The 13,393-nt window shown below is 46.4% G+C and overlaps 1 protein-coding gene and 1 long non-coding RNA gene across 3 annotated transcripts in view; one reads left to right on the forward strand and one right to left on the reverse strand.

Annotated features, from left to right (window-relative positions):
- Positions 1–906: 906 nt before the first annotated feature.
- Positions 907–12,889, reverse strand: LOC120323857. Of its 2 annotated transcripts, XR_005564755.1 has the most exons (6): positions 12,215–12,888; positions 10,703–10,773; positions 10,181–10,338; positions 4,455–4,567; positions 2,950–3,279; positions 907–1,219 (listed from the first exon to the last, which is right to left on the reverse strand). It is a non-coding gene; the product is annotated as an uncharacterized LOC120323857 (long non-coding RNA). The 2 variants fall into 2 exon arrangements; XR_005564756.1 differs by lacking the exon at positions 10,181–10,338 and having other exon boundaries at positions 12,215–12,889.
- The window catches only part of ACYP2 (acylphosphatase 2), a 32,302-nt gene continuing 31,621 nt past the window's right edge, over positions 12,713–13,393 (forward strand). The window contains exon 1 of the mRNA XM_027737420.2: positions 12,713–12,838. Within this exon, the coding sequence (XP_027593221.1) occupies positions 12,769–12,838 (70 nt within the window). The 5' untranslated portion in view covers positions 12,713–12,768. The remainder of the gene's footprint in view (positions 12,839–13,393) is intronic.

A 13,393-nucleotide genomic window follows, 5' to 3' on the forward strand; every position in this document is an offset into this window, starting at 1 on the left:
TGCAGCTGCGCCTGGTCCTTTGAACCCCTCTGTCTGCCCTCGAAATCGGATTCTTCGGAATCCGGAGACGAAGGCACAGCCGGCGGCAGCGGGGGACAGAGCGGCGCGGCGGTGCGGGCAGGTCCGCGATTCCTCCCGCCCCCCGTTTTCCCTTGCCGAGGCCGTCCCGCCGGGTTCGCCGGGGGGGCGGAGGCTGCCGCGGCTCCCGGAGGGTCGGGGTCGACGTCGCGCGGCGATGACGTAGGAGGGCGCGACGGCAGCCGCTCAGCGCGGGTCACGGGGCGGCGCGCGCAGGCGCAGTCGCGGCAGTGGCGGAGCGAGCGGCAGCGGCGGTCGGGGGAGCGGCGGCAGACGCGCAGCGCTGGCCGGGCCGGCGGCGCGACAGGGCACGGCTCCAGGCGGCGGCGGGACAGGGCACGGCTCCAGGAGGCGGCGGGACAGGGCACGGCTCCAGGCGGCGGCGCGGCGGCAGCCTCGGAGGGCGCGGCGGGAGAAGCGGCGGCGGCTCCTGGCCGAGGCGGGGCTGGGGGGGCTCTCCCGGCCCGGGACCCGCGGCGGGGGGAGGCGCTGCTGGCAGTGGGCTCCCCGGCGCCCTACACGGAGCTGGAGCTCTCCGGGGCTGAGGACGGACTGCTGGGGCCGCTGGCTGACGGTCGGGCAGGAGCCTGCGGTTTGGAGCTGGCCGGCAGCGGGATCTGTGGAGTGGTGAATAAAAACTGAGAAGCCGACCCGCCCTCTTTGCTTTCAGTTTCGCTGCTCGCTAATGCAGCACAGAGGTAACTTGCCTCTCAGTTCTCATGGATTGCAGCGTCTCGGTTAACAGTCGCCACAGTGCTGGGGAGCGAACTGCGCCCTGAGATCCTTTGGTGATCTCTTCCCACAGCTGCTTCCCTATATTTTCCCATACCGAGACTTCGAAAGCAGCATTTACTGTGGGGATACACCGCTTATCTCGGGCCCAATTTAACAGCCCTTTGAGGCTACCTGCATCACAGGATAACCCTCTCTCAGAGAGAATATGTTGGAGGAATTTAAGCACCGCTTCTTCCTCCTTGCTCAGTGCTGGCCCCGTCTCCTCCCCAGCCGCTCACCTGATTAGGGTGAGATTCCAAGTCGACTGTGGCTCGAACTCTTTCCCGGTTTCCTGCCCCCTCTTCCCGTTGCCGACACTCGGGGAACCCGGCACTCTGAAGGGTCCCTGTCTCCCTTCGGGCGCCACCTATGGACGGCAGGAGTTCGGGAACGATCAAAGCGATGTCCAATTTATTATTTAAATGAGTTAACTTTTATACGGTTTAGTTTTTTCCGGGCACGTGCTTACAACAAGGTGATTGGGTAGCTCGGTCTGTGCACGCGTCTCACACCTTCGGTTTATTGGCTCTGAAGCTCTGTCCACCCGGTCTGAGATCATTTTTGCCACCCAAAGTCCCTCCTGTCCATCCGCCTTTAGGGATTTTCCCGGGATTTTGCAGGTGTCCCTTTATCTCTAGTTTTCCCACAACTTTCAACTGTAAACACATGATTTTCTCCTACCTTAACTATAAACATACCAACTAACAAGTATAAACATTGCATAGTTTCACAGTTTGTAAGCATAAACACACCGAGTTTTCACACGGTTTGCAACTCTCAAAGTTATGTCGAGCAGGCCTAGTGCTTCTCAAAAATATGGACTGTTCAAACAATGTCCATTTTCCTGCAAATACTCTACACCTTCCAACCCAAACCATTCTGTGATGTTACAGTTTGGGAAAGAATAGCCAATCCAACAGGAGCTTCAGGTTACCTGTATCCTACCTGTCCTGGTCTGTGACCCCCTCATATCTCACAAATCCCCACAAATAAAGAGGAATAACTTGCTTTTTTGATGAGGATCCCTTTCCCTCATCCCAGCGTTTCTGAATTGGTCAGTCATCCAAAGCTGGCACTGAAAGGTGCCAAAGGGGCAACTTAGAAACATGCCCATTACATAAAGTTCTATTTTACAGAGAATTTGTCTGTTTGGGGGATGAGGACAAGAATGATTTCAGCATCTGAACGAGGTGCCAAGGAACTTGAGCTTCCTGTGTAGTATGGGACAGAAATAGGCTCTTCTAAAGCCTATGATTCAGAGGAACTAATTTTAGGTCCCTAAAATGAGGCTGCCAAAATACTCTATGACTTGTTTCATGTTGGATGGGGAGGTGGGTTCAGTGTCAACTACAGCACATAGGCTGTTTCTGTAATGCCTGGTTAAATCTCCATGTTCCAATACAAGTGGAACATTTCTCAGTTCAGCCTCTGCTGAGCAGAAATAAGAGGCACTTAGGAAGGGGTTAAAGTGTTATTATGGGCACCTACATAATTTGTAAAACTTTACTGCATAGACAAGGCTGACCAAATACGTGCAACATTGTTATCCTGCACTTTACATTCCCAGTGGTTCATCCACCCTCAGTTATATCCATTCACAAGATACTGTTTGGCCTCCACTCTTTCCCAGCTGAAGTTACTGGGTTACTGTTCTTACAATGGACAATCACTGCTTGTGCAAAAACAGGACCTAAATCCTCCTTGGGGAAATAAATGAATTTACAGCAAAGCATGTTTTCCCTCTCCACTTCCTGGATTTGTTCTCTTTAGGTGCCTTATTGCCCAAGATTTGGAAAGCAAAATTGTCTCAAATCCACACAAGAGAATCTGCCTTTGACAGTCTGTTTCCTCCACATGTCTGAAACTCCCAAAGATATCCCTGGAAACTATTGTGCCTGCAGGGAGAAAAAGCAAGAGGCTTGAGCCTCATTATGAGAGGCTCCTTCCAAATTACTCAGAGCCATTTGAAATACATAATAATTCCCTGGACGTGACAGAAATGCAGCCAACTTTGGGGAAAGAGACATTACTTTTTTTTTTCCCCCCCCCTTTTCCTTTTGAGCCACTGAGATGGATTTTTGCATCTCGCTGCCTTACCAAACAGAAACCAGCTGCAGAGGAGCATGTGATGACAGTGAACTCCCAAAGGTCAATCCCAGGGATTCTGCTGTTCTAGGAAAATCAAGGAAGCACAGTCCCTTGGCAGCCTGCAGTCACTCACACAGAAACTGCTCCTTGTGGACTGGGGTGTTCCAAACAGCTGCCTGTGTTTGCCAGAGCAGGATTGTGACACACTTTACCCGAGTGCTTGGGTAGCTGATCGTATTTATTGTTTTTTCAGTGGCCAGTGTGTCTGTTGCAGCTTCATCTGCAGTTCCCAGTCCTCCGGTTTGTCTATTCATCATCAAGAGGAGACATTGGCAATGGCTATTAAAGGAAAAAAAAAAAAAACATATAATGGTTGTTCTCCCAAGCCAGGATAAATCAAATAACAGCCAAAAACCTTTGCTCAGGTTTCCAGCCTTGTTTCAAGCAGCACTCAGCACAAATAACTGCTGTGTTTGTCACGGCCTTGGCTCCGGTGGTTGATCAGGCTTTGATTCTTTGGGTGGATTGAGTGTTCACTGTTTGGACGTGTGGATCAGAAGTATTAAAATATTTACGAATTCTGGAAGAGGAGCAAGCTCACTTAAACATTCCCTTAAGCAATCAGTCCTTTCTCTCCTGCTCAAGAATTACTTACCCTTTGCTCCGGGTTTCGTGCATGGAATCTGCACAGGAGACTTCCTGGCACGTTTCTAAAGCAGCAGCTTCTCTCCTGGGATGTTGTGGAGGGACACCCAGCAGATTAACAACCCTCTGAGAGGATCACATGGAGCAAACTCAGAGCTGTCTAGGATTCATTTGGGCTAAGGTGGCGTGTTGTTTATGCCCACGCCCCAGTGATGTGGGGATAATAACTAGTTGTGTCAGCAGCATGATTATGGCAATGCCAGTCCTGCTGACTAACACTGAGATTCAAGGAACTCTAAATTGGTTTATTATTGTCTCAGGTGTCCCATTAAGAAGAGCTCAAGGTGAAACAATGACTGTAAATTAACAGCCTCGGAAATATAACTGTCAGAAAGGCTGTTTAGGGTAGAAGGAATGTTCCAATTAAAGAACACTGTAGGCCTGTAAATTCAGAGAAACCCCAGGGAGAGGGAAAAGTCTGTTTTGCCACGTTTGTGTGTTGTTACTTTGAGGCCAAGCCCAGAGGAAAACTGTTTTAGTCCAAAGCCGGGTTTAGTCCAAAGCCATCAGCTGGGCAAAGCACCAAGAACTGGGGAAAAGAACTAAGGGGGTTTAAAAATTCGAGTGAGAAAGACAATCTGCCTGGAACAAAAAGAGCAGAAAAAACCAGCTTGTAATCTGCAGAGAGGGCTCTGCAGGACAATCCAGTGGGCGTCGACTGTTGATGTGATACCACTATCTCCAACCCCCACGTGTTTTCCTGCTCAGTAGCACTGCAAGGGACGGATGCAGAACCTGATTCATGCTTGCCTGGCTTTGCCAAGTGCACGCTCAGATCCTGTAACCGTGCTCTGAATTAATCTGCTTACCCAGAGACATAGCTGGGGAAATGGTTGTCCTTGGAGATTCCAGCTCCCTCCACCCGGGAAAGATGGAGCCATCAGCCTTTCTGGAATGGTATTAGCAGGAGGCTTGACAGGCTCTGAAATTAGAAGAAACTGGGTCAGAGTCACTCTGGTTATCCCCAGATATCCCCAGCAAACAACCTAATGCCATCACACCTCTGCACAGAAGGTATGGTGGCATCCACCAGCTCTCCAGGAGCTTCTCAGGGAGCAGCAGGTCCCATCAGGGTGGCTTTGTTTAGTATTTCCTCTTGGCTGCCTCACTGGGATTTTTTAAAACTTGAATATTCACTTAGATATTCTATTTTCTCTCTGGGCTCCCGGGCTCTGTGCCTTTTTCTCTCTCCAGCCCCTGCAAAGGTTTGTTTTCTCCAGGACAGCTTTCAGTTTCTTTCAGACTGACCTCGGCCTTTGCTGCGGAAATGTGCAAGAACATTTTCCTGTGACAAGACTAAAACTGAGAACTAAAGATTAAGAACTGGCTGTGCACACAATCTCACTTCCCCCCTGCATATTCTCCCTTTGCTTCAGTTCACAGGCAGACATCCTGAGTCACGGGCTGTTTCGTTGTGCTTAATGGTGCTAAATTGGTTTTCCAACCCCTCATTCATCTGCTTTTTAAGCTCATTATGTTCTGGCATCGTGTTCTGCAGCCACAATTTCTGATTCATGCGCAGCAGGAAAAGTTGGTCCCTTTTGATTGTCATAAAATTTTTATCTGATGATTTTTTTTTTTTTGATGCCATGAGTTTTCCTGTGGGAGAAATAATGAGGCTTCTTCACCATCCATGATTACATAGACCTGTGTTGTCCACAAAAATCACAGTCAAGAGAATCTTCCTTTGTCCAGATGCTGATTTTCACCAAATTCATCACAAGTTAATGTCTTTAGAACATACTTTTGGCTGGAGTTCATCAGCAGGTTCAGACTTGGAGAATGATATGGGAAGGTGAACACAATGAGTGTGCAAACAACGCTTCTTCAGGGAAGAACTGTGATTCTTCCCCGTGTCCTCTTCCTGCTGCCAGGTCCTGCACCAGGGAATTATGGACCATCTGAGATCCTGTAATAACAGCAGAGAGCTCATTTTGTCCAGTTCAACACAAAGTGTCACTTAAGCTTTTGAAGTTATCCAGTTCCAGGTATTGGAGTAGCAGTCAGTTCAGTGAGACTTTCCCTGATGGCACAGGCTGCAGTGATACAGTTCAAGGCCCCAAAATACTAATCAGGGTTTCTCTTTGTTGCTTGTGAGAAGAAATAAAGGTCTGATGCAGCTAAGGAGAATGAATCAAATGGTTTCACAGAGCAGCAGAATGTAATAGCTGTCAACCCACCTCCCTGAGAAACCATTCCTTTACCAGCCCACGCTCTTTTGTGCATTCTTAGATCTTTTGTAGAGCCCTAAATCCTCCCCATATCTGACAGTATTGTTCTGGCAGCTGTGGAAAGGGTGATGCTTACGTTTCCTACATTTCAAGGGGAATAAAGAACTCACTGCCTTAAATGACCACATCTTGTCCTCAGAATGTTGTGCAAGGGGGGAAAATATAAGTTTCAGCAGCACCTCAATGTGCTCCTCAAATTTTAATGAGTTTCCTGTGAATGGGTGTTGCATAAATCAAATGTCAGATGATTCTCCTGCTTTCCTATCAAACCAGGTGATTAAGGCTTTGAATGTTCTCCTTCTAAATGTAAGAGGGAATTTTAACGTTGTTTGCACACAGAATAAACTTTCCCTGAATAAAATTACTTCTACCTGTTTGTTAGTTCAGAATCTAATTAATATAAAACACTCAGGTCTTGGATTCACAGAATCAAAGTATTATTAGGCTTTAATTGTCCCTTTGCTCACAAATTGCTTATAAAGTTGGCTTTACATAAAATAATAAGATATGCTTATCCTCTGTAATGCCATTATCCCCACTAAATTTAAATCCTTTGTTTTCACATGCTTTTGTTGGTGGAGGTTTAGGGTTTGTTGCCTTAGAGGAGTGTGAAAAAATATTAAACAAACCAAGGACTTTGACGAGGCAATGATAAAAATGTTGAAAAGTGAACAGAAGTTTAGTTTCATCAAATATTTGTATATTTAGAAGATGTCAAACAAAATTATTGAGCTGTGAATAGGGTCACAAGCAAAAGAACTTTGGGCATTGCTACTCTAACTTAAAAAATAAAAGCTCCCTTCAGAGAAACAGACAGTTGACAGGACTTCGTGCCCTAGACAGAACCAGGATATAACACAAAAATAAACCCAAACTAACACAAACCCTACACCACATAGTCTGGCCACAGGAAAACAAGGGGCTCACGATTTTGTATCTGTCACTAGAGAACTCGGGTTACTTTATGTAACCAGGCCAGGATTTTGGAGCACGAGAGGGACAAATTTAGGTCCCTGCACACGAAGTTTGGCTGCAGCCCTGCCACCTGATCTGTGTGGGCAGGACTCTCCCCCTGCACTCTCCTAAGTGGGCTGCACAGGTGGGATCGGGTTCCTGCCTCGGGAGTTTGTCTCACAAAGGGATCACGAGACAAGTGTTGCAAGCAGGTCACCTGCCTGTGCTCTGGGCACACTGGAGATTCACCTGGGGAGTCATCAGTCACTCAACCACCAAGCCAGCATTGCAGCAATTGTTGTTTGCTGCCTGCCCACTATTGCTGCCCCATTGTTATTTTCTATTTGTCCAGAAGGCAATCAAATCCTCTTTCGAAACCAAACACGGTATTTCTTTCGACCTTTCCTTTGACGTTTTTCTTTAGGCCACACAGCAATGATTGAAACATAAGTGACCAGGTAGATCCTCCTCAAAGGTTTTATGAAATTTTAGTGCTTGAATTTAAATTTTGGCAGTTCTACCGCACAGAGCAAGTTTCCATTTATCCTACAGGTAAAGAACACAATTCCCTCCTGCGTTGTCCTGCTGTAACATGAGACTTCATCTTTGCCAGGCACTACTTTGTTTTGTGGCTTATTAACTTAGGTCCAGATGCTTTCTGCTTTCTTTTAATAGACCCCCTTTTCCTACAGGAGGAGTGCTCAGACTCCCTATGGTATATGAATGTAAAGCCTCAAGCTTGACTTGAGTTGACGCTTCTACATCCATTCCACTTGGTTTTTAATTCCCTCTAGGTGAGCTGGCTCATGGCTGTTGGCAGCAGTGCTGGCAGACCCCTTACAGGGGTCCCTTACAGCTCCAGGAACACTCCCTTGTCTGGTGCTAAAGCTTATGGAGCAAAAGTCATTTTGTGTTTATTTTTGCACAGGCATAACGTTTCTATTCAGCAATCCTGCAACAAACCATTGTTTTATATCTTAGACTGAAGAAGGCAGACTAAAGCTCTCTAAGAAGCCCTCTGTGAGTTTGCCTTGCACTTCAGGCTTCCAAACCTTATCTTTAGTGCTGGAAAGAAGAAAGTTACTGATAAGCAGTGAACTGCAGAAAAAATAATTGGGAGGTTAAGCCTTCAAAGGGTTTTCAGTGTATTTAGATGTGATGTAAATAAGGACTGCGAAAAAGGCCCTGAAGAAGCTTGTACAGCTTTGAATCAGAGTCAGCAAACCTATTTTCATTCAGAAATAAAGTTATGGGAGAAAATGCAACTTAGGAGAGGAAAACATCATATGGGAACAAGGAAAAGAGGAAGGGAAGAAGTTTGTGATTTTGCTTGAAAAAGAAAACACCAAAGAAGGGGAGTGCATTACCTTCAAGGAAAGAAAATAAAAACTGATGAGCAATACAGTTTGCAAAAAAGAGGTAGAAAAAAAAGAAGGTGAAAAGGCCAAACTAAGCTTGCATAGCTTCTAACCTTCTTTCCAGGTATTCCATGCTCCCTAAGTAACAGCAAAAACCTGGCAAGGGCAGCAGTGGCTTCTTTTATTCAGAGGCCTTGGTGTCCTTTGGGAAAACACTCACCAAAATCACCTGGGGACCATTTGCAAGTGAACCGGGTGTAGAGTTTGGTTCAGATACACAAGAGTTGCACAGCTAAAGATAAATCAAGAGACTCTCACACTAAAAGGCAGCAGGAGAGCAGAAATGCCATCATGGGCAGATTCTTTTATCAAATTATTTTTTACTGGTAGTGGCCAGTGTCAAGGGCAACGATAGGTCTGATCTCCCCAACCAGCCTCACCTGGACCCAACTATGCTCACCTGGGGCCCAACCACACCCCCTCTGCCCCTTGGTGCAGGAGCTGTATTTAAGCTCAGGGCTGAGCAGGGCTGTTCCTTACAAGTCACAGGCAGGCTTATCTTCAGTGCTGGTTTCAGCTTTTTCTCTTGGCTGGGCCTTACCTGTAAGATGTAGCTGTTTCCAGCCCAGCCTTCTGCTCCTGGAGGGATTCTGCTGCCGCCCCTTGGCTGTCTGCCCAGGTACTGTGAGACTGTTGTTACTGCTGTGCTGAGGTTGCTCCTTGCATTGCTGTTTGTGGTATTCCCTAATGTTTGGCTGCAATGGCACTATTATAGGTTTGGGGTGTTTTCCAATAGTAGTATTCCTTACTATGTCCTTTCTTTATGCAATGGCTAAAACCAACACTGTGGGAAAATATTTCTGTGCTTTGGAAGGAATTTTTTAAAGGTTTAATGCTCAGAGGAGGAGCAGAGTGCCTAGTGATGAAATTGGCCTTGCCTATAAATGGAGTTTTCCCAATTGTAAAAAAAACTTGCCAGGGAAATGCCTGTTCTAGGCAGCTTCCAGAACAGAGGAACCCTTGTGTAGGAGCTGAGGTTGTAGCAGTAGTTGTTCCTTGATAACACTGTGCTGGGAGTGAAAGTCAATCTGTGTATCAAAGGTGAGAATACAAAACAGTGTCTTGTGCAAGAGGCAGAAGAGTAAAAGCTGGTTAGCCCTGACCTGAATTACTAAGTGATCAGAACTAAAAAAGGGAAATTGCTGAGGTGAAATGAGAGAGGAATCTTACAGAAGGAATTGCTGTGAGTGTAGCAAAGGCCTGGGAAAATTAGCACCATGATGTTGCTGGAATTCACTGCAGCCTGGAATTTCTCACTCAGATTGGTTGTGACTGTTGCTGCTTTGCTTTAGTAACAAATAGGTTACCCCGATTTACTGAGTAACAACCTGAGTCCATGGCAGCACTCTGAGACTCTGGGGTTGTACCTCTGTGTGTTGTTACAGCACAAATTCTGTCCATCCCAAAATACAACTTGTTGGTTGCAGGTTCATAATTGTTTGCATTCCTCTGCAGTAAAATCAAAGAGTGTGTCCTGTGCCTCAACAGCTGGAGCTGTTTAGGACTCTCACAGTTGGCAGTAGCTTTAGGAATTGCAACCAACTGATCCTCCTTAGGCCAAGTGTTGCCACTTTAGAATAAACACCTGGAAGTGGGAAGGGAATTCAAAGCTTCATGCAGACTGTCTGAGTTTCTTGGTAGTATGTGCTAAAGCTTTTGTGTTAATTAAGGCATTTGAATTGTTTGATTTCTAATATTGATTATTTTGGCTGTAAAATATGAAATGTTTAAATGTCTCATCTTTTGGAGCTCTTCAGGCCCTGCTACTTGACACTAAATAATGAGAGACATGAGCTTGTCTGGGGGAAAGGTGGTGAGATGTTCCTATGACAAATAAAAAAATCTCTTAAACTGACTTTTCTGAAACAGGACAGAGTGTGGAGTGTGGCTTTGTGGTGTAATTGGGCTGCTATTGTAAATCTATTTTTTTACCTGTCTTGCTCTTCACTGCTGCCAGATGGCAGCAAATTACAAAGCATTTTCCATTTGTCCTGTGTCCTGTTCTTCTTTCTGTCGAATCCTCCTCTTCCAAAACAAAATGGTGCTGATTCCACAGTAGTGAAATGTGATGATGATGAAATGTATGGCCCCTGTAAAAGGCAGGGGTTTAATGTGTCATATAGTTAATGATAAAACTTGGTCTGTTGTGTTCCTACTTGCTGTGATACTGGAAGTTTTCTGATTTATGTGAATATTTGTGTTCTCTGCTGAATTGGGTGGCTGTTTATCTAGTTAACTGGTGTGTCTTGAAAAAGTAATTTTATTATTCCTCTAGGGCTTTATGTATTTTTAACCTCCCTCTAGTGTTGAGATCCAAACCTGTGAACAGTTTGGGTTCTGCTGCATTGCTGAAGGACAGAAATGGGTATGTGGAAGGGAATTGCTTAATGGGGAAAGCAAATAGAATTATTATTTTGATTTTTATTGTAAAGTTTGCAGTTAACTTGCCTTTACCTGCTGAGTAGGAGAAGGTTGAGTTCACCTTCTCAGGGTGGTTAAATGATGTTTCTCTGAGGAAATGATGCCTGGAAAAAAAATGCAAACCTCAATTCAGTTGCTTCCAACTATCACTTTTTGCAAGGGTGAATAGGGAGATTGTTGGGAGTCATAAAAAAATCCTTCAGGGTTTTGTTCTCTTAATAAAGAGTGAGGGTAGAACTTTCCTTTTGTGGATGGACAATTATCAGTGCACGTTCTGCCAACTCCTTCCCATCCAGGAATTGCTTCAAAACTGGACTTGGGTCAAGAGAAGGTGGCTTTGCACAGAAAATGGTGTTACGCTTTCCAGTGAAGAGATTTATGTGTTGATTTGTAGTCACTTTCTTCTGAGTTGTGTTTCTAATGTGAAGTTGCTTACCTTGGGCTGCAAAATATTTACAAACCCTGAGGAATCTGTTGTTTTCCTAGAGGAAGTTTCTATTTTCTGACAGAATTTCTTCAATAACCTCTAAATATTTAGTAAGCTCCATGTGCTGGTGCCACTCCTCTGGTTAATTTAGTACACAAAATTGACTGTGTGGGAAATCAGAGTTTGGTTTCCATTTACTGGGATACTCTTTCATTTAAAAACACTCAGAGCAAATAAGTTGTTTTCAGTTTCTACTGCTTTGTTGCGTGTTGGAAATCAATGTCTTCCTCCGATGTGGGAATAATGTGGCAATGCTGAAGTATGGGTTATTAAATTAGGGATCCTAGAACCTCCCTCTAGTGTTGAGATCCAAACCTGTGAACAGTCTGGGCTCTGCTGCATTGCTGTAGGACAAAAAGTTGTATGTGGGAGGGAGTTGCTTAATGGGGAAAGCAAATAAAATTATTTTGATTTGTAAAGTCACAGTTAACTTACCTTTACCTGCTGAATAAGAGAGGGTCGAGTTTATCTTCTCAGGTTGGTTAAATGCTGTTTCTAGTGTAAAATTCTGCCTGAAAACACCTTTTTTTTTTTTTTTTTTTTAAAGCAAACATTGGGGGGAAGAGTTAAACTGCAAGCAGACAGGACACTCTGGAGAAAAACCTTTGTGGTGTTTGGTTGCAGACTCAGTTTACTAAATAGCCAATTTTTGACTTTGCTTTTGCACATGTGGCATATAGACAAAAGAAATTACGTGGTGGCACTTCTGGAAAGGTTTGCTAATGAAAACTGGAAGTTGGGTAAATAGTTTGCATGAGGTGAGTTTCCTGTCTCAAAGATCTGCTGCTCCAGCACAAGGACTGAACAGAGAATAGAAATGGGCTGATAAATCTCTGGCTGAAGGCTTAAGTCATGTGGAGATGTGAGGGAAGTCTGTCACGCAGCTTTGATGGGGATGGATGCCAAAGATAAACTCAGGGGTTTTTTGCTGTGTTTTAGCTTTCAGCTATGTAACTTTCCACATTATCAGGCAAAATTACCTCGGTTTCAGCCACATATGGTGAACACTTTGTCTGAATGATTCCTGTAAATCCCTGAAAAAGTTTAATACTGTTTACCTGTGCGCTGGATGCTTGAGGGGATAACTTCAGGTGAATGAATACGCGGCAGCGTCAGCCCTGGAATTGGAGATGGTGATGTTAAGACTGTTCTCTCAAGGTATTTCTAATTTCAAATAGAAGCGAGAATAACATGTGAGGACTCTGAAGGACACGCTGTGGCCGCTTGTGCTGCCGACAGGGCGCTCGGGGGCTGTGTCTGCCCCTCAGGGCTGCGGCGCCGGGACCCTCACGGCGGGAGGTGTTTCCAGCCCTCGGTCCGTGAGGGGTTCTCCCTCCATTCACGGGACGAGCGCTGTCACCGTGAGGGGTTCTCCCTCCATTCACGGGACGAGCGCTGTCACTCCTCGCTGTTAGGTGTTCTCCCCTCACGGAGGGACCGGTGTCTCCCTCCCTGTCAAGGCTCGGTTCGGGGGTGCCCTGACTCCCTCCCTCACATTCCCGTGAGGCGGCCGCTGACGCGGGAAGGTTGAGCCTCGCGCGCTCCCGTCCGGGCGCCGCCGGCCCGCGGAGCACTGGGCACCCGCCGCAGCGGCTCTTCCTCCGGCGCTGCCATGTCCGCCCTGGCCAAAGCCTCCGGCGCGCTCAAGTCGGTGGATTATGAAGTGTTCGGGCGAGTGCAAGGTAATGGCGGGCTGAGGTGAGGTGAGGTGCGCTGAGGGGGCAAGGGGCTCCCTGGTGAGGCGGCTGTGGGACCGCGCATGCGCGAGGCTCGAGCGCCCTGAGGGGAGAGGCGGGAACGTCGTGAGGGGAAAGGCGGGAGCGGCAGCCCCGACTCGTCCCCGTGGGACGGGAAAGGGTAAAAAAAAAATAAAAAGTAAATAAAAATAAAATAAAAAAAGGCTGTAAGCGCTCCCCAGCTCTAAAGCTCGGCTCCCCCGAAAGCACAGGCGGTTCTATCCGGAGCAGTTCCCAATAACCGCGTTTGCGCTCATGGCTTGTTGTCGGCGCGGTTGTGTGGGAAAGCCCCCGCCCCCCCATTCACACACTGCAGCGTTTTCATTAACATTAAAGTATCAATGGAGACAATCGTTTGCCGAAGGCCGGCGTGTTCCTAAATTCCGTACACTTTGTGTGACGTTAATTTCGCAACTGTTCTGAAATTGATAAAATACCCGGAATGACTTGTATGCAGCTTACTGCCCTTCTGTATCAAGCGAAATTCCTGCAAGTGGCATG

Source organism: Pipra filicauda, unplaced genomic scaffold (genome assembly GCF_003945595.2).
Source record: "Pipra filicauda isolate LSUMZ 115617 unplaced genomic scaffold, ASM394559v2 scaffold35_size7292922_pilon, whole genome shotgun sequence".
Taxonomy (NCBI): domain Eukaryota; kingdom Metazoa; phylum Chordata; class Aves; order Passeriformes; family Pipridae; genus Pipra; species Pipra filicauda.